Source organism: Pinus tabuliformis, chromosome 1_2 (genome assembly GCF_031772625.1).
Source record: "Pinus tabuliformis cultivar Carrire ecotype Pingquan chromosome 1_2, CPIR1, whole genome shotgun sequence".
In the NCBI taxonomy this organism is placed as follows: domain Eukaryota; kingdom Viridiplantae; phylum Streptophyta; class Pinopsida; order Pinales; family Pinaceae; genus Pinus; species Pinus tabuliformis.
Genome location: NC_142298.1, coordinates 426,106,441 through 426,130,767, shown reverse-complemented (window position 1 = coordinate 426,130,767; position 24,327 = coordinate 426,106,441). Strand labels below are relative to the sequence as shown.

The 24,327-nt window shown below is 39.7% G+C and overlaps 1 protein-coding gene across 1 annotated transcript; it reads left to right on the top strand.

Annotated features, from left to right (window-relative positions):
• The first annotated feature begins 21,729 nt into the window (after nucleotides 1-21,729).
• On the top strand, nucleotides 21,730-22,722 carry LOC149206169 (uncharacterized). The gene has a single exon (XM_089397618.1). It carries the CDS (start codon nucleotides 21,730-21,732, stop codon nucleotides 22,720-22,722), a length of 993 nt encoding a protein of 330 aa, XP_089253744.1.
• Nucleotides 22,723-24,327: the final 1,605 nt, after the last annotated feature.

The window sequence follows — 24,327 nt, the reverse complement described above, 5'->3', positions numbered from 1 at the left end:
CTTAACTTGTTTCCTTCAACATTGAAAGGAGTTGCTTTGAAGTGGTTCATGGGGTTGGTCACTCAGTTCATTAGAACACGGAATGACATGAAGAAAGTGTTTTTGGACAGGTATTTGGATTATTGCATGCCTATCAATCACAAGGATGAAGTGTTCAAAATGATGCAAAGAGAGGATGAAAATTTAGAGGATTTAATTGAGAGATTCAACTATAACTTGAAAAGAGAAAAAATGGATAACTTAGATGAAGATACCTTAAAATATATTCTATTAAATTCCATTAGAGATGAGTAGGTAGATATCCTTAACATGATGGGGAAGGGAGATATCTCTCAACTTTCATTAAGTGACATAGGAGAATTATGTGTTCATCTCTCAAGAGGAAAATCCAAAACTGGGAAAAGTCCAAGAGATCCTTCTCTTCTTAGAGTGAATAAATCTACAACTGAATCAGTGAGTAGGGCAGAAATTGGGAATATGCTTGATGAATTCAAAACAGATATTCTAGGGAGCCTTAGTGAACAAATAGACACCTTTAAGTTACAAAACAAGTAGAAAACCGAGGCTGATGCTTTAGCTATTTTCTATCCCAAATGTAGAAAAAAACATGCCTTAAGAGAATTCCCTTTGGATGTAAAAATCATAGAGACTTGTGTGATTTGTTCAGAAAACCATGAGACCAAGGGTTGTCCTTCAATTCTAGGTCTTAAGGTTGTTTTTCAAGAAGAAACAATTCAAAATTCAGCAGAATATCTTTGCTTTGTCTCTAGATGACCTTGGCAGGGACCACAAAATCAGGGATTTAACAATCAAATGTATCCACAGCCCCCACCAAATTGGAATTCTTGGCAGCAACCTTGGCCTCAACCTTAAACCCAATCTCAATCTGAACCTTGGACTCAAAGAATACAAAATCCTTATGGAAGATTTTCTCAATATTATCAATATCCTCCATCATATCAGAATTATCATCCCCCACAAATTCTACAACAAAATCAGTAGCCACAAATTCAAAATCAGAATCCTCAACTTTCACTACCATTCCCACAACAAATTCCACAACAAAACCAACAACCTCAACTTCAAAACCAAAATCCTCAACTCTTATTACCATTTCAGCAAAGACCAAATCAGCTACCTACCCAACCATTACCAAACCCCAACAATAAAAATCCTCAGAATACTTACATGGTGGAAGGACAACAATTTCCAACTTATATGATCACTCCTCTAGATCTCAATGATGTTCAATTAATATCTGGTAGGATATTAGAAAAAGAAAAGCCTTCTGTAGTTATTTAGGAACAAGACAATTCTGAGGAAGATTCTCTACAGCCCAATAAAAGTTTTGAAGGAACACCTCTCCAAAACCAAAATACTGAAAATGAAAAACAGAAAGAACCAATGAACTCAACTCCTATCATTGAGCAATATGTATCTACTTTTGCACCTCCTTTTCCTAAAAGATTACAAGTTGATAGAGAGGTAGAAAAGCATATTATGTTGCCTAATTATGATTTTCTAGATGAATTGAAAATTGTTTGTATCAAAATTCCTTTGTTACAAGCCATTAAGGAGATTCAAATTCTAGCTAAAACAATAAAGGAGTTGAGCATAAAGAAACCAAGAAGAAAAACAAGAGAAACAAAAAGAATTCACCTGGTAGGAAAAATAGCAGACATAATGATGGGAAAAATTGCGATACAAAAATATGTAGATCCAGGAAGTCCAATTGTAAAAACACATATTAATGGAATTGAAATTCCGAATACATTAATTGATTTAGGAGAAACTATAAATATCATGAGCAAACAAAGCATAAAATAGCTCAAGCTTCATAACCTTCTTTATACACCTACATTACTTCAATTAACAGATAGATCTGTAATCAAACCAGATGGTGTGTTATAAGATATTTCAATATCCTTAGATTCTTGGGAATGTCCTATTGATTTTATGATCTTAACCCCCAAGAACAATCTAAGAGGACATCCACTTATATTAGGAAGACCTTAGATGGCCACAGCTGATGCTTTCATTGGTTGTAGATCTGGTGACATGTATATTTCTGATGGTAATTCAACAAAGAAAATCACTCTATATCCTCCAGCAAGAACAATCACAGAAATAGATGACAAAGAATGGATTGATGATGAAAATGACTTTCAGCCTCTCTTTACTATTTTAGACATTAGTGAAGATAGTCAAATCTTGAATACAATGGAAAATTTTGAATCATCTCCAGAATATGAACATGATCAATTCCAAGAAAAATCCAATATTGAATATTTGTCATCTAGGCAGATGTCTCTTTATTCTATGGAAGAATTTGGTAGATCTATAATTGAAATCTTTCTAGGGAGAACATTGAACATAAACAATAACTTGGAGAAATTACAACGGGAAAAGCTAATCAAAACATTACAACAACATTTTGCTGCATATGCATGGGAATATACTTCCATGAAAGGAATTAGTCCTAAGACTTGTATACATCACATCTACATTGAGGACAATTGTAAACCTATCAGACAACCTCAAAGAAGGATGAATCCAAATCTTAGGGAAATTGTGAAAGAAGAGTTGAAAAAATTGTTGAATGTAAACTTCATTTACCCAATTTCAGACAGCCAATGGGTTTCCCCTCTAGTGATTGTGCCTAAAAATAATGGTAAATGGAGGGTATGCATTGATTATCGAGAATTGAATAAAGCTACACTTAAATATCATTTTCCTTTGCCCTTTATAGATCAAGTGTTAGATACATTAGCAGGTAAGAAGTACTTCTCATTCTTGGATGGTTTTAGTGGTTATAATCAAATTCAGGTGACACGTGAAGATCAAGATAAAACCACATTTACTTGTCCATGGGGAACCTATGCCTACCAAGTACTTCCGTTTCGATTATGTAATGCACCTGCAACATTCCAAAGAGCAGTACTAGGAATTTTTTCTGATCTAATACATGATTGTGTAGAGGTATATATGGATGACTTTACAGTCTATGGGAATACATTTGAAGAAGCTTTAGAAAATTTGGAAAATTTTCTTAAAAGATGTAAGGAAGCAAACCTTTCACTAAGCCATGAAAAATGTTTTATGATGTTTACAGAAGGGATTGTTTTAGGACATAACGTTTCAGGAGATGGAATTAAAGTTGATAAATCTAAAGTTGAAGTCATCTCTAAATTATCAATTCCAAATTGTCAAAAGGATGTTAGAAGTTTTCTAGGATTCACAGGATACTATAGATGTTTTATAGAAAATTTCACTAAAATAGCATCCCCACTCTTCAACTTATTCACCAAGGATTTTGAATACAATTGGAATCCTGATTGCCAGTTAGCATTTGAGACTTTAAAAGCAAGAATTTCTTAAGCACCCATCTTGAGAGGTCCAAATTGGAAACTACCTTTTCACATTTCAACAAATGCTTCAGATACAGCTCTGGGAGCTGTATTAGGACAAAAAAAATTGATTCCCTATGCCATCTACTATACAAGTAAGAATTTGACTCCCACCGAGTTAAATTATACTGTAACTGAAAAGGAATTTTTAGTTGTTGTTCATGCCATCAATAAGTTCAAACATTATATAACAGGCTATGAAACCTTTGTTCATACAGACCACTCTGCAATTAGATACTTAATGAATAAACCTATTACTAATGGCAGAGTTACAAAATATTTATTACTCTTGCAAGAATTCAATATTACTATGCTAGATAGACTTGGAAAAAAAAACACAGTTGCTGATTTCTTGTCTAGAATTCAAAATATCAAAGATGACACTCCGGTTGAAGATAAGTTTCCTGATGAATATCTTTTTGCAGTGACTACTCAGACCCCTTGGTTTGCAGATATTGTCAATTACTTAGTCACAGGGAAATTGCCTTCACATTTTATTCCTAGAGAGAAAAGAAAAATCATTCAAATAAGTGTAAGATACTCATGGATCACTAATGAATTGTATAAAACAGGTCCATATCTCATGATCAGAATATGTGTTAGGGAAGATGAAATACCTGAGATTCTTAAGGCATGTCATGATGAACCGTGTGGTGGACACTTTGCTAACAAGAGGATAGCCTATAAAATCCTTTCTTTAGGATATTATTGGCCATCCATCTTCAAAGATGCCAAAGAATATGTCAGGATGTGTGACAACTGCCAAAGGGTAGGAAAACCTGCTTCTTCAAATGAAATGCCACTACAAATTTAGGTACTCATTGAACCTTTTGAAAAGTGGGCCTTGGATTTTGTTGGACCAATCAATCCCCCATCTAAGCAAAAGAAGTATATATTGGTATGCACTGATTATGTCACTAAATGGGTAGAGGCTAAAGCATTACCTTTTGCTAATGAAAAATCTATAGTTAATTTTCTTTTTTAGGACATATCACTCGTTTTGGTGTTCCAAGAGAAATTGGGATAGATCAAAGATCTCAATTTACATCTAAAATGGTGAAGGGTCTTATGGAAGAGTACAAGATCAAACATAGGAAATCTACCCCCTATCATCCACAAGCAAATGGTCAAGTTCAATCTACAAATAAGGTGATTGAAGGAATTCTCACTATGACTGTGCACCTACATAGAAGAGATTGGGCAGAAAGGCTTCCTAAAGCCTTATGGGCTTATAGAACTACATGGAGGAACACAACGGGACACACACCCTATGAACTTGTTTATGGGAAACAAGTCTTCTTCCCTATAGAGTTTCAAATCAAAACCTTCAAGATGGCAGTGCAATTGGGACTAGATTTATCAAATGCAAAGAAACATAGATTGGAGCAACTCAATGAGCTTGATGAAATCAGGCAAGATGCAGTTCAAAGAACCAGTATAGTCCAACAGAAAAGGGCTAAATGGCATGATAAATATACCAAGGAGAAGAAGTTTCAAGCAGGAGATTGGGCACTTTTGTTCGATTCAAAATTCAAAGATTTTCAAGTGAAGTTTCAGACTCATTGGCTAGGGCCATATGAGATTGAAGAAGTCTTTAATAACGGAGCATTGAGGATAAGGACAATAGATGAAAGAAAAATACCTCTTCTTGTAAATGGTCATCAGTTGAAGATATATCAGAAGCCAATTTCAAGAGAGGAGTTCATTAAGATTTTCCATAATAACTCTGAGATGAAGCTAGTGAAGAAAAATTCTTCTTCTCCACTAACTTAGGCTTTATTTTTCCTAAAAAAATAAAAATAATAATACTAATAATAAAACATAAAACATAAATAAATAAATAAATAAAATAAAATAAAAATAAAAAATGTATGAGTATGAAAACCAATCATTGGTTGGCATACTTATACTGAAAATCAGAGATTTCTGACATCCTATATTTTCCATTTCCTTTCTGTAATAAGTAGTGACAAAAAGCTACATTCATTTTGCAGCTTAGAGTCTACAATTTCATAGTTCCATTCCATCTCATTCTGTTTTCATTTTTATAGTTCCATTTCATCTCACTGTCATATTTCATTTACATTTTATTTTTACAAGTTTTACTCCATCTCACCCTATTTCCCATTTTATTTTACATTTCATTCCATCTCATTGTCATAAGTCATTTCCATTTCATTTTTACACTCATATTCCATAGCCATACTTCACTTTTCTTTCTTTTCACATTTTGCAACTAATTCCATTCTGAAGCTAATCTGATTCTGCAGCTACAACTTACTTATCAGCTCTGACACAATTGTACAACTCACAAATAAATCATGAATGCAGGAAATTGAAGAATCTAGTTTTGGAGACCAAACATGCTAAAAGATACCTACGAATCAACACCAAAAAAATTATCAAGTAGGAAGGTTAAGTTCTAAAGATAAAATGCAAAATTTATTTCAAACAGCAAGTTAAAAACATAAGGCATGTATAATATGGATAATCGTATGTCTCCTTAATGAGTCATCATTTGATTTGACTGCCACTTCATCATACCACATCTCCCATACTCGGTACGAAACGGTCCATAATAACTTCATCATATCACATCTCTACTACACTCTCCATACTTTGTACCTAAACGGTCCCTAATAACTCCATCTGTTAATGGTCATGGCTACGATGTGACCTGTTATCACCTGGATTGAACCTCAGGCTGAAGGAAGGCAAGCCAGGGTAACCACAAACCACGCCTAGCCAAGTAGCTATCCCTACTACGCCAAGAGAGTGCTCTCTCCGTAAGGATCTCAACCAAGATGACTGGATCAGGAAAAGGATTTTAGGCTAGGTATAGTAGCACAAAGTTTTGATTGGATTTTGAAGGGGTTTTGCCAGATCAGGAGGAGCTGGACAGTTTAGATCTAGGGAACTAGGTCAGAATTGCAGGGTGTTCAATGGGGCAAGGTAGGCATAGGCTTTAGCACTCAAGGGCTTGATGGGGTGAGATGTTTAGACTAGTGAGAAGCCAAGAAGGGCATCTGAAAACCATGGATCCTTCCTAGACTGCAGAAAACATGAAATGGTGAATGGTTTCCCAAGGCAGAGAACTGATGCAACGAATTTCGCCTATCAACTTGAAAACATTCAACTAGAAGCAATGAAATGGTTAAAGAATCATACAAAACACATTAATATATGATTACAAAAGGGGAAACTGTACTAAAACTCATACCACATGGATCCCATAAAAAAAGTTACAATTCTTATTAATCTCCTGCCAAACTGCTTACAGAAGGTGTATAATCAAGGTTTGAGCATCCAACTGAGTCCAACCCTTTACAATGAGAAAGAAGAAGAAGATATAGACATGAATTCAAACTCCTCCCATCCTCAAGGGTCAAATCCCTAAGATAAGGAGCTAATTTAACTAAACTGAACAAGAAACAGGAATATAGGCATCATCTACAACTTGCCTCTAAAAGTGAAAAATTGATTCATTTGAGCTCAAACTAACTTCTAAGGCAATGAATCTACCCTCTATTACTATTTTTCTATCATAATTACATCCAAAGTCATCATTTACAATGGTGATCATCATCCATGAGAGAGAATCCATTATCATAGTCAAAAACTGAAAAAATAGCAACCCTGAGCAAAAATTTCCCTACGCACAACGCCACTGGCCCAACGCGCAATGCCACTTTCAGGTCCCTTTTGGAGGCCTTACCGCATCCGAATTGAGCCCATGATAGCTCATTGGAAATTTATTCAAGTCTAATTTCCGAAACACCTATAATTTCAGAATTTGAAGCTCATTTGACCCCTCAAAACGTGATTCTCCCAAGACTGCTTCTGTGTGTCCAAAAGGTGGTAGAAAGGTCATTTTTAGGGTGTGTTTTGATCTTTTGGTGGACCAGTTTTGCCCCAAAAACTTTGAAAATTGCTAGGGTGCATGTCCTCATCGCTCTGAATCCAAAAATGCAAACCATTTCTTCATTGAGTGCCCCTAGGAAAAGCGCAGCACTCTAGGCAGTTTTCCTGTGTAAAGATTTCCAAAATTTGCAAGTGACAAAATTTCTTCTAAACTTGCCCAAAATTTGTGAGAAGCATCCTCATCAAGTGTCTTGATGAGACAAGGAAGCTTTAGCAAGCATCCTAAGCCTATCCTCCTCCTTTTTTCCTTTCAAGGCCCGCCTTAGCCTAGTTTTCATTTTCTTGACCCTCATATTGCAAATCTTGTTTCGGGTCCTGTAATGATAGGCCATGTGTCTGATCATCTGATTGTCTCTATTGGCCTTCTGTAGCAGCTTCTCAAGGTGCAAGTTGACTCTCTCAAGCCAAGTTTCTCTATCCTCTTCAATCTCCTTCTCAATAGGAGTCAAAGGGACTTGTGCCTCTTTGCCACTTTGTTGTTTCATCTTGAGCATTTCTAGCTCCATGAGGACTTGTTTGTCACTCAATTGCTTGTTTTCTTGCTCCAAATATGTGATGACATATTTTTCCCTCTCCAAATTGTCTGCCAAAGCTTGTACTTGAGCTTCCCTTTCTTGTATGATGATGTCTTTGATGGTTTCTTCGTCTTGAGCCTCTAAGTCAATGATTTCCACTCCATGATGGGTATACCGCTACTCCAGCTCATCATGCTCAGTCAAGTCAAAGTCCCTTTCCTCCTCATCATCAAGACTCTGCTTTGGCATCTTTTCCTTCCCTTTGTGCAGCTACTACACCTATACCTGCTGTGCTGAAGAAGAAGGCAAAGCCCCTTCCACATCTTGTGGAGCTAGCATTTGCCTATGGACTGATGAAGAAGGCAAGGTCCCTTCCACATCCTGTGGAGAAAACACTTGCCTATTGGTTGCAAATAATCTCCTTGTGCCCCTCTGATATGTCATGTAAACGGGCACCTCAGCAATTCTAGTCTCCTTGGCTTCCTCATTCACCTGAACACTGCTAGAAGGTCCTCCTGCTTCTTGAGACACTGGTGGAGGAATTTGAGGACCCCTGAAGATATCATGAGAAATAAAAGTCTCCCAAGAGATGTTGAGGAGACTGAGATGATGAAGCACAATGATCTTGATCAAGGAGTAGTGATAGAGACTCCTCGTTTGCTAAGGGTATGGCTTCTTCTAGACAAGATGAACCATCTTCTCAATATTTCTGAACAAGAAGTAAGGGAGGTTTAACATCTTCACCCTGGTAAAATGGATGAGGAGCCTAATGTGATAGGTGTATAACTTGGATAATCTGCCCTCACAAGTGAAATACTTCATGATGATTTTCATCATGGGAACATATTTGTCCTCGAGAAATCTGAAAGGAAAAAGTCTCTTCACCTCATTTCTGTACTGGGGTTTGATATAAGGCTCATAGTAGTGTTCATCCAGGTCTTGGGCCTTATACCACCTCTCCCCTACATTCGGAATCCTGGTGGCATCTAAGATGATAGAAGGTGAAACTATGAATGTTACCCCAGCAAGAGTCACCCTGTTGTCCCGAAGATGAGCTACAAAAAGTCTAGTGAGCTCAGGGTGATGCTGAACTCTCTCTACCTGCTCACAGAACTCATAGCAACCAAGGTATCTGAAACATGTGACAGCCAACTGAGAGGCCTCCAATTCCCTAAGGTTTGATGGCTCTTCTCTGATAATCCTGCCTCCCTTGTGTGGTTTTCTTTGTTGCCTAGCTCTGTCTGCTGAGGTGTCACTGCCTGTGTTTGCCTCCTCCTCATAGTCTCGGTCCTCTTGGTCCATGTTTGCAAGGTTGAGGTTGTATGAAGGGAATGAGTGAAAGTGTTTTTAGGAATGAGGGGATGGGAGATGAGCTTGTGGCTAGGAAATAAATGAAGGAGTAGGAAATGAGAGGGAGGGCTTGTTTTGAGAAATTTCCCTTAGGGAAGAGGGATAAAAGGGATGGGAAATATGAAATAGGGATAAAGGGACAAAGGGATAGGGGATAGGGAAATAGGGATAAGGTTTAGAACTGTAGTGAGTGATAGGAGGAACAATGATAGTTTAGGGTTTTTAGGCATACAAGGGAGATTTTTAGGGTTTCATGTTTATCAAGGAAAATGATGATTATGATGTGGATATGCAAACAAAAACCAAAGTGAGGGATGTCAACTTACTTGTAGGCAGGTGAGAGAGAGAAAATTTGGAGTTTGTTGGAAGTTTTGAGGCTTTTCTAGCCTTCCTGCTCAACGCGCAGCACTGGTGCCCAGACGTGCAGCGCCGGTGCCCAGACGCGCAACACCAGTCTCAACGCGCAGCGCCAATGTAAAATTGCACTGGGGAAATTTTCCAAACACGCAGCGCTGGTCTCAATGCACAATGCCTAGCCTTCAACGCATAGCGCCAACCTGTCTGCCTCAGAAGCACAGTGCCACTGCTCCACTTCTCCAGAAGCGCAGCGCCAAGCTTTCCTTCACCTAAAACTCACTCAAGCTTGCCTCTTCTTCTCACTTTTTTGACTCCTTGCTTGCCAATGAGAATAATGAACTTGGAAATGAAATGTGGGAGCTTAAATAGGAGTAGATTTTGATTTTTCATTTGAAAAACCCACTTTCTAATGTTTCTTGTCCTTCTTGAAAACTCTATTTTAATGCCTTTTTCTTCTTTGTGTCTTTGCAGGTGGATAAATGCTCAACTTGAACTGATTTTTGCAGTGTTTCTTTGTCATGCAGCAAGGAGAGATGCTCTAGTGTAGCTGGGAACATTTATTACATATAGTGACTTAAAATTACATAAGAAATACAAATAAACTCAAAATACTCTAGTTTTCACCTCAAAAACATGTTTTTGAGGTGAAAATTACATTAGGTTAAAAGATAATTATTCAGTGGCTATGACCTACAAGCCATCATGCTTGACTTATTCATCATCCTCATACCCTTGCTGACCTTTATTTACACAGAAAATCAGGCATCTTGACCTTGGTGATGAAACCCTAAGACCTAATGAAACATGCCCTATGACCTAATGGACCATGATTGCAGATTGACCATGAAACCATAACTGAAGACAACCTGAAGAAGGGTCAGCAAGTATACTCTATGAGGGAAAAATTTAGATTTTTGAAGAGAAGACAACCATCAGTGGATCATTATGACATGACCTAATGGAATGATGTAAAATTTTCAGTATGGGACCCCTAAAATGACAATGCAAAGAGCGAATTTGATCCCTGATGGAAGTATGCAGATATTGACACTAACATTGGCCTTATTGGGGATGGCAGCTCCAAGTGCCTCATCCATTGGGAAATACGGTCAAAAAAAAAAAAATTGAAAAAATGACTCAATACAAACTGAAAACTGACTCACAACCAAATTAACTCTAAACTTGACTAAAAACCAAATCAACCAAACTTGACACTAATCATTCAAACTTTATAGCCTTCACTTCGGGCCCCAAGCTCGGATGACAGTGTACTTGAAAACTTGCAAGGAAAATAAAATTGATATATACAATGAAGGTGAAGTAACTTCAGGGAACAACCTCAAAAATAGTAGTGCTTCAGGAGCCTACCATTCACTGGCCCTCCTGAACAATCCTGAACATCCATTTCCTTCAAAAAAAATGCATTTTGTCCCCGATAAGCTGAGATCTTATATGGTCCTTTCCATAAATTGTCAAACTTACCATGCTTTCCCTTTTCCTCATTCCATGCATCCCACCGCAACACTACATCCTCCAGCTGAAACTTTTCTGCTTTGGTTTTGCGGTCATAAATCTTTCTGATCTTCTCTTGCAACCAAAAAGTGTTTTGGGAAACCTCTTCTCTTGTCTACTGAAGGTGAATCATTTGATTAATTTTTCACTGAAGATCATCCTCTTTGCTACCAGCTTCCTGTAATAATCTCATGACCGGGACTGCAAGTGATGTAGGAAATACTGTATCAGTACCATAAACCAACTCAAAGGGTGACATATCTATGGATTTCTTGTTGCTCACTCTATCAGCCCACAAAGCATTAACAAGCTTCCGATTCCAATTCTTCTTGTTTTCCTCCAACATTTTCTTGATAATATTCACAAATGATTTATTTGATGATTCAGTGAGCCCATTGCCTTGCAGGTGGTATGCCGTGGAATGACCCAATGTAATATTATACTTGTGGCAAAACTCAACCATTTTCTTGGACTTAAATGCTGCTGCATTATCTGTTATAATCTTATGAGGGAACCCAAAATGAGACAAGATATTAGATTCTAAAAATTGGATAATTACCGTATCCGTGGCTTGCCTTGTCGAAATGGCCTCAATCCACTTGGTGAAGTAGTCGGTAGCTGTCAAGATCCATTTGTGTTGTGCTGATGATGTAGGATGGATTTCCCCTATGAAATCAAGTCCCCACTACTGTAAAGGTGCATTTACTTCAACTGGTTTCAAAGGAAGAGGAAGAAACTTCCTTTTTCCTTGAAAAACTTGGCATTCATGGCAACCCATCACTATTTTATACAAATCTGAAAACAAAGTCGGCCAATAATATCCTGCTCTCAACACTTTTTAGCTGTTGTTTTCCAAAACAAATGACCACCACAATCACCTCTATGAAAGTCATTCATTACCTGTTGAGCTTCATCTTCAACCAAACAATTAAGAAGGACTCCTCCCGGATCTTTCCAATAAAGAGCACTATTTAAAATGCAGAATTTTGCAGACTTGAGTTTAAGTGATCTACCTTTACTTCTTGACATTCCAGGAGGTGGTGAAAGATGCTAAAGAACATAAACTATATCAAAATACCAAGGTGATTTGAGAAACATTTTTGATACCTGAATGAGTGAGCCACCATCTTCGTCCTCTGACATTGCTGCAATCATATTTATGTCTAGAGCATGCAAATTTGATTCTGCCATCAGTTTTGCCAAGCCTTGTCCTTTGATCAGTTTGGTAGGTTTAATATCAAGATCATACTCCAACATTGCTGCAATCCACATACTTCTTCTTCCCTCTGGATTAGTTTGCATGAGAACATCCTTGACTGCTGCGTTAGGAACATATGCTATAGTATGTGAATGCAGAATGTATACTCTGAAATCCTTCAATGCTTTTATAAGAGCCAGTGCTTGTTTTTCAATGATATTGTACCACAAGGCAGCATCTTGAATAGTCCTACTGAAGAAAGCAATAGGTTGCTCCACTTGATCCCTCTTTTGCATCAATATTGCAGCCATGGTGTGCTCGGATGCAAATGAAAATATAATGAAATCATGAGTATAATCAGGACTAATCAAGACTGGGGCTGTAGTCAAAGCAAACTTTACCAAATTGAATGACTTCATGGCATCCTTGGTCCATTTTACAGCACTGTCCTTCTTCAACATATTAGTTATTTCACGTAAATGTTCAGCCAAATTTGGTATAAATCTGCGTAAGAAATTCATCTTACCATTGAAAGCTTGGATCTCTTTTTTATTGCATGGAAAATCTATATGTTGAATGGCCTCCACCCTTGAAGGATCAATGTGAATACCATCTTTAGAAATTATATGACCAAGAAGCTTACCCTCGTCCATGGCAAAAAAACTCTTCTTCAGGTTGAGAAAAAACCCGAACTTCCTACATTTCTTAAAGACAATCCTCAAGTGGTGCACGTGCTCATCATCAGAACCAGAAATACTGTCAAATCATCTAAATAAACAACCAAGAAAACATCCTTCTCATTAGCAAAAGCTATGTCCATCGCCCATTGAAAAGTGGCTCCGGCATTCTTCAATCCAAATGGCATTTTGGCATACTTAAAAGTTCCCCAAGGTGTTGTGAAAGCAGTTTTGTCTTGGTCTTTTTCATGCACCAAGATCTGATTATAGCCTGAGTAACCATCAAGTAGTGACATCCGTGATGCTCCAACTACTCTTTGCAAAATATGGTCCATCTTAGGAAGTGGGTAATTATCCTTTAAGGACACCTTGTTGAGGTTCTGGAAATCTATGCACAATCTTATCTCTCCGGTCTTCTTTCGTACCAGGACCAAATTTGAAATCCAATCAGAAAATCTAATTGGAACAATGATGCTAGCTTTAAACAATCTATTTACCTCTTTCTCGATGGATGGCAGTAGCTTTGGATTGATTCTTCTCAACTTTTGTCTAAAAGGCTTTTGATCCGGCTTGATAGGAATAGTATGCTAAATGATATCCTTGTCATACACCTTCAAATCTAAATAATCCCAAGCAAAGACATCAGAAAATTTAGAAAGTAATCTAACATACTTAGCCTTTACTTCAGGAGACAATGCTTTCGATAACTTTACAAGCTTGGGCTTATCAGTTGTCCCAAGATTTACATCTTCAACTCCTTTGTCTGTAGGAACCAAGCTCGGTTTTCTTGCCACATCATCCTGATCAAAAAGCTCCTCTAAAGGTATGAGACCTCTAGGAATAATGTTATCCTTCAGCTGTAAAACCTCCATCTGATTTACCTCAATCTCTTGGTCATCGGAATCACAATCATCATCAATGGAAGCATTTTTAAACTTTCCTTCATTCTGCAAAAAGGCATTAATTTCATTATCATCCCAAAACACTTGCCAATACCTCAAATTATCAGGGACAGCAGGCCTATGTTTGACATGAATTTCAAATTTGTTGCTAGAATTCATTGGGATATTCAAATTGATGGCCGCAGTGGCGAGTGAATCTACAATGATGTTTTGAGTTCGGGGTACTATTGTCAAGGTATATTCAAGAAACATCCTCAAAATATCCAGAACTGCATTTCTATAGGCCCTCATCCATGGATTCTTTGCTTGATATTCTCCCTTTACCTGTTTAATCACCAACTCTAAATCACCAAAAACTGAAATCCTTTTCGCATTGAGCTTCTTCAAAATTTTAAGACCTGTAATCAAAGCCTCATACTCCGCTTCATTATTAGAGCAATCAAAAGCTAACTTGTAGGAACATACTCTAACATTACTTGGGACTTTGGCAAGCTAGAAAGCAAGGCTTCGAATCCAAATTCCAATACCGGCACTGTCCTTACCCACAGCGTCATCGAAGTCCATGCTCCAAAGGTCGGCTTCATCTTCTAGATGTTGAAATTATGTTTCTTTATCAACTTTACCTTGGCTGATTACTTCATTTTGTTGCTCTTCACTGACCTTTTGCTGTTGTATAGGTTGCTCAGAAGAACTTGATATTTTTTCTTTTTCTTGATCAAGAACTGCTCTAAAATTCTCGGAAATTTCTGGTACATCCTCTACTTCTACAAGCTAAATATCTACATCATTTGATCCACTATCAGAGTACAAAACAAAGGACTCTAAATCAGTATGTACAACATTTATTGGATGATTCACGGGCTTCTCTTTGCTAGTGATCATGTACTTCGTTTTCTTTTCCCAGTACAACTTCTTCAATTGACCGAAAACAGGGATGATAGCATAAGAGAAGTCAAGTTGTAAAGTTCCTTTGATTTTAGCACCCCACGATCTAGACAGGAGCATACTAAATCGAGGTGGTATATCAGCAACTACCACATCCATCAAGACATTTTTGGCTGGGATTTGATCTAAAGAAACCACCAGATCTTTGATGAGACCAATGCAACGAACTCTATCAGAGTCAAAGGAGTACAAATCATGATATTTTTGGGTGATATCTAAGCCCAATTTTTCCATAATGGCTTTAGGCATCAAATTATGAGAAGCTATGGAATCTAACATAACATTATGGAGAATGTACTCATGCAGTCTAAGACTCAGATAAAAAGGGAGGGACTTCACTATCTTCAGGCTGACCTTCTATAGCTAGACCAAAAATGAGTTCGGGATGATCATCCTCGACATTCACCATGTCTGACAAAGGATCAATTTGCAATATTAGTGAGGGATGATTGAGGGGAATTTAGAATATACTCATCAATTGACCGGTTTGCCTTTTGGACTTCGAGATTTGTGATAAACTCTAGGTCTAGAACTATATCATCCAATGCACTTTCAGACCTGGTTCTGAATAGAGAAAGGTCAAACGATATATCAAATGGGAGGTATTCTAAAAACAACCACTCGTCAGGGCAAGAATCTACTTTTATTGAAGGTGTGGGACTGACTGAACTTTCTTGTTTCTTGAGTCTTCTTGAAATCAGATTAGGATTATCCACTACTGGGGCAGGATTTGGATCTGGATTGGCCCTAGTGTACTTTCTCGAAGCCAATGTGTTATTACTTTACAACTTTCCAATTCAGCCTAGTAAATTCTAAAACTCATCATCCATAAGCTTAAGAATTCAAATGAAAGATATTACCAGGGTGATTAGTCTTTCGTGTCCCCAGTATGGTCGCCACTATGTTATCACTTGGATTGAACCTCAGGCCAAAGGAAGGCAAGCTAGGGTAACCACAAACCATGCTTAGCCAAGTAGCTAGCCCTATTAGGCCAGGAGAGGGCTCTCTCTGTAAGGATCTCAGCCAAGATGACTGGATCAGGAAAAGGATTTTTGCCAGATCAGGAGGAGCTGGACAGTTTAGGTCTAGGGAACTAGGTCAGAATTGCAGGGTGTTTAATGGGGCAAGGTAGGCATAGGCTTTAGCACTCAAGGGCTTGATGGGGTGAGATGTTTAGACTGGTGAGAATCTAAGAAGGGCATGTGAAAACCATGGATCCTTCCTAGACTGTAGAAAACATGAAATGGTGAATGGTTTCCCAAGGCAGAGCACTGATGCAATGAATTCCGCCTATCAACTTGAAAACATTCAACTAGAAGCAATGAAATGATTAAAGAAGCATACAAAACACATTAACATATGATTACAGAAGGAAAAATTGTACTAAAACTCATACCACATGGATCCCATAAAAATAGTTGCAATTCTTATTAATCTCCTGCCAAACTGCTTACAAAAGGTGTACAATCAAGGTTTGAGCATCCAGCTGAGTCCAACCCTTTACAATGAGAAAGAAGAAGAAGATATAGACATGAATTCAACCTCCTCCCATCCTCAAGGGTCGAATCCCTAAGATGAGGAGCTAATCTAACTAATACTAAACAAGAAACAGGAATATAGGCATCATCAACAACTTGCCTCTAAAAGTGAAAAACTGATTCATTTGAGCTCAAACTAACTTCTAAGGCAATGAATCTACCCTATATTACTATTTATCTATCATAATTACATGCCAAGTCATCATTTACAATGGTGAATCATCATCCATGAGAGAGAATCCATGATCATAGTCAAAAACTAGAAAAATAGCATTATAATCTGATCAGCTGATTGTCTCTATTGGCCTTCTGTAGTAGCTTCTCAAGGTGCAATTTGACTCTCTCAAGCCAATTTTCTCTATCCTCTTCAATCTCCTTCTCAATAGGAGTCAAAGGGACTTGTGCCTCTTTGCCACTTTGTCGTTTCATCTTGAGCATTTCTAGCTCCATGAGGACTTGTTTGTCACTCAATTGCTTGTTTTCTTGCTCCAAATATGTGATGACATATTTGGCCCTCTCCAAATTGTCTGCCAAATCTTGTACTTGAGCTTCCCTTTCTTGTATGATGATGTCTTTGATGGTTTCTTCATCCTGAGCCTCTAAGTCAATGATTTCCACTCCATGATGGGTATACCACTGCTCCAGCTCATCATGCTTAGTCAAGTCAAAGTCCCTTTCCTCCTCATCATCAAGACTCTGCTCTGGCATCCTTTCCTTCCCTTTGTGCAGTTGTTTCACCTGTACTTGTTTTACTAAAGAAGAAGGCAAAGCCCCTTCCACATCCTATGGAGCTAGCATTTGCCTATGGACTAATGAAGAAGGCAAGGTCCCTTCCACATCCCATGGAGAAAACACTTGCCTATTGGCTGCAAATAATCTCCTTGTGCCCCTCTGATATGTCATGTAAACGGGCACCTCAGCAATTCTAGTCTCCTTGGCTTCCTCATTTACCTGAACACTACTAGAAGGTCCTCCTACTTCTTGAGACACTGGTGGAGGAATTTGAGGACCCCTGAAGATATCATGACAAAGAAAAGTCTCCCAAGAGATGTTGAGGAGACTGAGATGATGAAGCACAATGATCTTGATCAAGGAGTAGTGATAGAGACTTCTCATCTGCTGAGGGTATGGCTTCTTCTGGACAAGATGAGCCATCTTCTCAATATTTCTGAAGAAGAATTAAGGGAGGTTTAACATATTCACCCTAGTAAAATGCATGAGGAGCCTGATGTGATAGGTGTATAGCCTGGAGAATCTGCCCTCACAAGTGAAATACTTCATGATGATTTTCATCATGGGAATATATTTGTCCTCAAGAAATCTGAAAGGAAAAAGTCTCTTCACCTCATTTATGTACTATGGTTTGATATAAGGCTCATAGTAGTGTTCATCCAGGTCCTGGGCCTTATACCACCTCTCCCCTACATTCGGAATCCTAGTGGCATCTGAGATGATAGAAGGTGAAACTGTGAATGTTACCCCAGCAAGAGTCACCCTGTTGTCTCGAAGATGAGCTACAAAAAGTCTAGTGAGCTCAGGGTGATGTTGAACTCTCTCTACCTGCTCACAGAACTCATAGCAGCTAAGGTATCTGAAACATGTGACAGCCAACTGAGAGGCCTCCAATTCCCTAAGGTTTGATGGCTCTTCTCTCATAATCCTGCCTCCCTTGTGTGGTTTTTTCTGTTGCCTAGCTCTGTCTTCTAAGGTGTCACTACCTATGTTTGCCTCCTCCCCATAGTCTCGGTCCTCTTGGTCCATGTTTGCAAGGTTGAGGTTGTATGGAGGGAATGAGTGAAAGTGTTTTTAGGAATGGGGGGATGGGAGATGAGCTTGTGGCTAGCAAATAAATGAAAGAGTAGGAAACAAGAGGGAGGGCTTGTTTTGAGAAATTTCCCTTAGGGAGGAGGGATAAAAGAGATGGGAAATATGAAATAGGGACAAAGGGATAGGGGATAGGGAAATAGGGATAAGGTTTAGAACTGTAGTGAGTGATAGGAGGAATAATGATAGTTTAGGGTTTTTAGGCATACAAGGGAGATTTTTAGGGTTTCATGTTTATCAAGGAAAATGATGATTATGATGTGGATATGTAAACAAAAACCAAAGTGAGGGATTTCAACTTATTTGTAGGCAATTGAGAGAGAGCAAATTTGGAGCTTGTTGGAAGTTTTGAGGATTTTCTAGCCTCCTACTCAATGCGCAACGTCGGTGCCCAGACACGCAACACAGGTCTCAATGTGCAGCACCAGTGTAAAATTGCATTGGGGAAATTTTCCAGACGCGCAGCGCCTAGCCTTCAACGCGCAGCGCCAACCTGTCTACCTCAGAAGCCCAGTGTCGCTCTGCAAACGTGCAGCGCCATTGCTCCACTTCTCCAGAAGTGCAGCACCACCCTCCAAAAGTGCAACGCCAAGCTTTCCTTCGCCTAAAACTCACTCAAGCTTGCCTCTTCTTCTCACTTTTTTGACTCCTTGCTTGCCAATGAGAATAATGAACTTGGAAATGAAATGTGGGAGCTTAAATAGGAGTAGATTTTGATTTTTCATTTGAAAAACCCACTTTCTAATGTTTCTTGTCCTTCTTGAAAACTTTGTTTTAATGCCTTTTTCTTCTTTGTGTCTTTGCAGGTGGATAAATGCTCAACTTGAACTGATTTTTGCAGTGTTTCTTTGTCATGCAGCAAGGAGAGATGCTCTGGTGCAACTGGGAACATTTATTACATATAGTGACTTAAAATTACATAATAAATACAAATAAACTCAAAATACTTTGTTTTTCACCTCAAAAACATGTTTTTGAGGTGAAAATTACATTAGGTTAAAAGATAATTATTCAGTGGCTATGACCTACAAGCCATCATGCTTGACTTATTCATCATCCTCATACCCTTGCTGACCTTTATTTACACAGAAAATCAGGCATCTTGACCTTGGTGATGAAACCCTAAGACCTAATGAAACATGCCCTATGACCTAATGGACCATGATTGCAGATTGACCATGAAACCATAACTGAAGACAACTTGAAGAAGGGTCAACAAGTATACTCTATGAGGGAAAAAATTAGATTTTTGAAGAGAAGACAACCATCAGTGGATCATTATGACATGACCTAATGGAATGATGTAAAATTTTCAGTATGGGACCCCTAAAATGACAATGCAAAGAGAGAATTTGATCCCTGATGGAAGTATGCAGATACTGACACTAACATGACCAACGTATCCACGTCTTTCCAAACCCTCACCATCTACTTATTCCACGCAAACCTGTAGTTCTTTTCCACCATCGCAGTCAGTCCATTCCATAGACCAGGAGAGTAATTCTGAAGGTTAAGAAATTTTGTGAAACAAAAGCCATGGGACTCATTGTCAGGATAGAGCCAGTAGGAGCAAAATATATGGAGGGATACCCACAACTCAAGGAAATGTTGCAGAAAGTTGGATGGCTCAACTTCATTGAAAAATTTGATGGCTTCCATAAAGAGATCAAAAAATATTTTGCCAGATCATTTGATGGTACAGAAGTGGAAATTGGAGACATTAAGTTTGCAGTAACAAAATCCTTCATAACATGACCCCCACACTATCAATGGTTCACTTAAATTTTTAGCGTGCGCGTCTGAGCGCCCGCCTCCATCGACCTGCTTCTGCAACGCTCCAGCGATCGTCGGCTCTAGATCCCCATGGATCCCCCGGATCCACCAGGGGGGGATCTCGCTTTGCAAAAAGCCTTCTCGAACCTGATCAAATCTCTGCCTCAACAAAGACCAAGGCCGATTGCTACCAAATTCGTTAAAAAACTCGATGTGCTTCAAGAAATTCTTTTTCCCCCGACCACCTCTCGCATGGCAGCAATATCTCTTGCAGAGAAAGGACTAATCGGCCAGTTTACAGGTTTATGGCCCTCACCCAAATCTGTACAGCGATGGGTGGAGCGAAACTGGGCTGATAAGATTCAGGGAAAAATCTCAATAAGGTTCTGTGGCAGAGGCTATTACACCTTTCATTTTGAAACCAAAGAGGACAAGGATTTGATATTTAGGAATGGGCCTTACTTCATGGACTCCCGGGGTCTCTATCTCAACAAATGGACCCCGGATTTCGACCCAGAACTAGATATTCCAAGTGCTGTCCTTGTCTGGGTCAGGCTTCCTCACCTCCCTCTCCATTGCTGGGGAGACGACTCGGTCAAGGCAATAGGAAATGCGCTAGGGAAATATATTGACCGCAGTGAGCCCAAGGACAACATGCAAGCCTGTGCGCGAATCTGCGTCGAAGTAGATCTGGGACGCGGCCTACCGGAAGCAATCAAACTGAGGGTGGACGACTGGTGCCATATCCAACAGCTGGATTACGAGCAGATACCCTTCAAATGCAAGGTATGTCATGAATACGGACACTTTGCTAATAGATGCCCAAAACTTATAAATGTTGAATCATCAGAGCAGGAGGACCAATGGGAAACAGTGAAAAGGAAAAAATCTGCCTCATCCTCCAAGCAACTTGAACCAGAACAGCCGGGTCCATCCCACCCTTCCTCATCTAACCCGCGCCCACCCCCATCCTCACAGCAAGCCCCTCCTCCATTCCCCACCTCTCCTCCTCCTTCTTTCAATCCCTCAATCCCTCCTTCCTCAAACCCCTTCGCATCCCTTTCTGAAGAAGATCCTTCTCAGGACCCTGACCAGCACATTCCCTCATCCCCCATCCCTCTCCGCCTTCCCCGGACACTACTTCAACAAGAATCACAAGAAGCTTATCAAAGGATCTAGGTGCATCTAGTGAGATTCCAAAAAAACATGGACCAGGAAGGAAGTCAGCAAAACAGCAAAGAGAAGAAAGTGCGCAAAAGGATATAGCAATGGGATCACAGACACCGATTGAAACCTACATTCTAGGAATCTCGGATAAGGAAAACAATGCCAAAGGCAAAGAGAGGCGAGCACCTCTGCACACTACTGGTAAATCATGATGAAAGTTCTGTCTTGGAACAGCAGGGGACTAGGGCACCCCTCCAAAAAAGCTGCCCTCAAGGAGTTAATTCAAAGTGAAAAGCCAGACATCTTACTCATTCAAGAGACAAAACTAGAACAGTCCGAAATCAGCAGAATCATTGGCCAACAAAAACAGTATGGTGGCTGCACTAGTGAAGCAAGAGGAGCTTCAGGAGGTATTTTAACAATGTGGAATACAAGCAAATAGAGCTGCAGCCTCGTCAAAACACAGCAGCATTGGATAAGTGTAAATTTGGAAAGCAAGGACAATGGCACTGAAGTAAAAATCTACAACATCTACTCTCCTAACCATTACAGGGAAAAAGAAGTTTGTTGGACTACTTTAGAGGAAGATCTAGAAGAAGAACATGGTCACAACCTCATCCTAGCAGGGGATCTAAATCTAGTCATGCACTCAAATGAAAAAAGAGGAGGGAACTTCGGAGTTGATCACTTCCGAAACCGGCTGGAACACATCATGCAAGAAAAGGACTTGGTCGATTTAAAGCCCAAGAATTGCAAATATACCTGGAGCAACAGGAGGTTGGGAGCAGGCAATATTATGGAAAGACTTGATCGCTTCCTTGTTAACATCGCCTTTCTGTCCACCTTCTCCAACGGGCAGTCAGACATCCTCAATACTTCTGCCTCGGACCACTATCCCATTACTCTTACCTTGCAAAGCCAAAGTCACCTCGGCCCTCTCCCTTTCAAATACTCCACCCTTTGGAACCAAATTCCAGCCACCCGTGATATAGTCAAGAAAGCATGGTCTCAGCACGTGGAGGGCTCCCCAACCTTCATTTGGGAAACAAAATTGAAGCAAACCAGGCAGGCTCTCAAGAACTGGGCAAAGATCAACTATAAGGAGCCCGAGGTACTAAAGAAGGACATCAAACAAAGCCTAGAAAAAATTCAGCAAAGTATTGAAGCGGAAGGACTCACACAGCAAGCAAGACAAGAAGAGACCAGATTGTATGCAGAGCTGCGCCAAACAGTTAGAGATGAAGAGATCAAATGGAGGCTAAAATCTAGACAAACCTGGTTGCGTAAAGGTGACAAAAACACCTCTTATTTCCATAATCAAGCCACAATCAGGAAGGCAAGAAACACAGTTAACGCAATCAGAGATAGTGAAGGGATTAATCATGAAACCCAAGACTCAATTAAAGCTGCTGCAACCTCCCATTTCAAATATCTCCTAACAGAGGACAAAGAAGAGGAGGATTACTCCAACTTCCTCCAACATATGACCAGAGATGTTACTCAAGAAATGAATAACAGCCTCACCCAAGAAGTCGAGGAGGATGAAGTCAAAAAGGCTGTCTGGAGCCTCCATCGGACAAAGCCCCAGGTCCTGACGGGTTCCCAATCAGCTTCTTCAGAGAATATTGGCCAATGATTAAGAAGGACCTTCTCAAGATGATTCGTTGGGTCCTTAGGAAAGGCAAGCTAGGGGCTATACCAACTCAACATATTTAGCTCTAATCCCAAAAGAAAATAGGCCGACTACTTTCTCCAGATTCAGGCCTATTTCCCTTTGCAACTCTGCTTATAAAATCATCACAAAAATTCTATCCTCAAGACTCAAGCCCCTTCTTTCTTCCTTAATTTCGGAAAATCAGGGAGGTTTTCTAGCCAACAGGCATATTACTGACTCCATTCTTTTGGTGCAAGAAGCCATCCACTCTAGTCTTAGTCGAAAGGAAAAAGGATTTATCCTTAAACTTGATCTAGCCAATTCGATAGAGTTAGACACTCCTTCCTACTGGCTGTCTTGAACAAAATGGGTTTCAATACCTCCTTCATCAACATGGTCCAAGCTTGTATCTCCAACCCCTGGATTTCACCACTGGTGAATGGAAGACCTTGTGCAGCCTTTCAATCCTCCCGAGGCCTCAGGCAAGGATGCCCCCTTTCTCCCTACCTTTTTATTCTCATGGCCGAATCCCTCAGCAAAGTCTTGGACTACAACCGAAGAATGGGCCTAATAACAGGTATCCAATTTGAGCAGGGCACAAAGAATATTAATCATTCTCAATTTGCTGACGATACCCTCCTGATGGGTGGAGCATCAACCACCATTGCAAGGCGCTTCAAAAAAATCATGGACCAATTCATGGACTGCTCGAGGGAAAATCAACCAAGTCAAAAGCTGCATTTATGGATGGAATGTAACAGTTCACACCATTCAAAGTATTGCAAATATTTTAGAGGTCTCTTACAAGCTCGATTGGAGTCACTTCACTTACCTAGGGATGCCGGTGAGTAAGAGTCCCCTGAAGATGGATACCTGGAGCGAAATCCTTGACAAAATCAAAAGGAAAATCCAACATTGGGGATCCATGTGGCTGAACCCAGCAGGACGTCTTGTTCTTCTCAAATCAGGTTTGACTTCTCTCCCTATCTATCGCTTTTCATTACTTCAAGCTCCAATGAATTTCCATCATAAACTGGAAAAGGCCCTTCGTTTTTTCCTCTGGCAAGGAGGGAAGTCGGAGAAGAAGAAGTTCAACTTGGTTGGCTGGAAAAATGTCATCATCCAGCCCCAAGAAAAAGGAGGCCTTGGGATAAGATCCCCTAACCTTTTGAATCTAGCTCTTGGGGCTAAAACTTGTATGGAGACTAATCACTGGGAACACAGCTTGGTGGAAATCAATTTTAGAAGCCAAGTATCTCAGCAGCTCTAGGCACAAGCTTCTGGAAATTAGTATACCCAACAGAGATAGCTCCAACATCTGGAAACTATGCAAGAAAATTATCCCACTCATAGCTCAGCACATCTCCAAAGTTCCAGGCGAGGGAAGTAGCATCAGCATTTCTAAAGACAGGATTCTTGGCCAAAGCCCTATAGGATCCAATCCAGAAGCAATCCCAGCTATAAACTGGTTAAACAACAGAGGAATATGGAGCTTAGCCCAAATCACTAAGTGGGGAAGCCCCTCCCAATCTTGGATTGGCTGGACCTTGCCGGACCACCCAAGGGGCCTGGAAACAAGCTTCAACG

Bases quoted from the DNA above. Each gene is read 5' to 3' on its own strand.
- LOC149206169 (XM_089397618.1), top strand. From the start codon at position 21,730: ATGCACTCAAATGAAAAAAGAGGAGGGAACTTCGGAGTTGATCACTTC.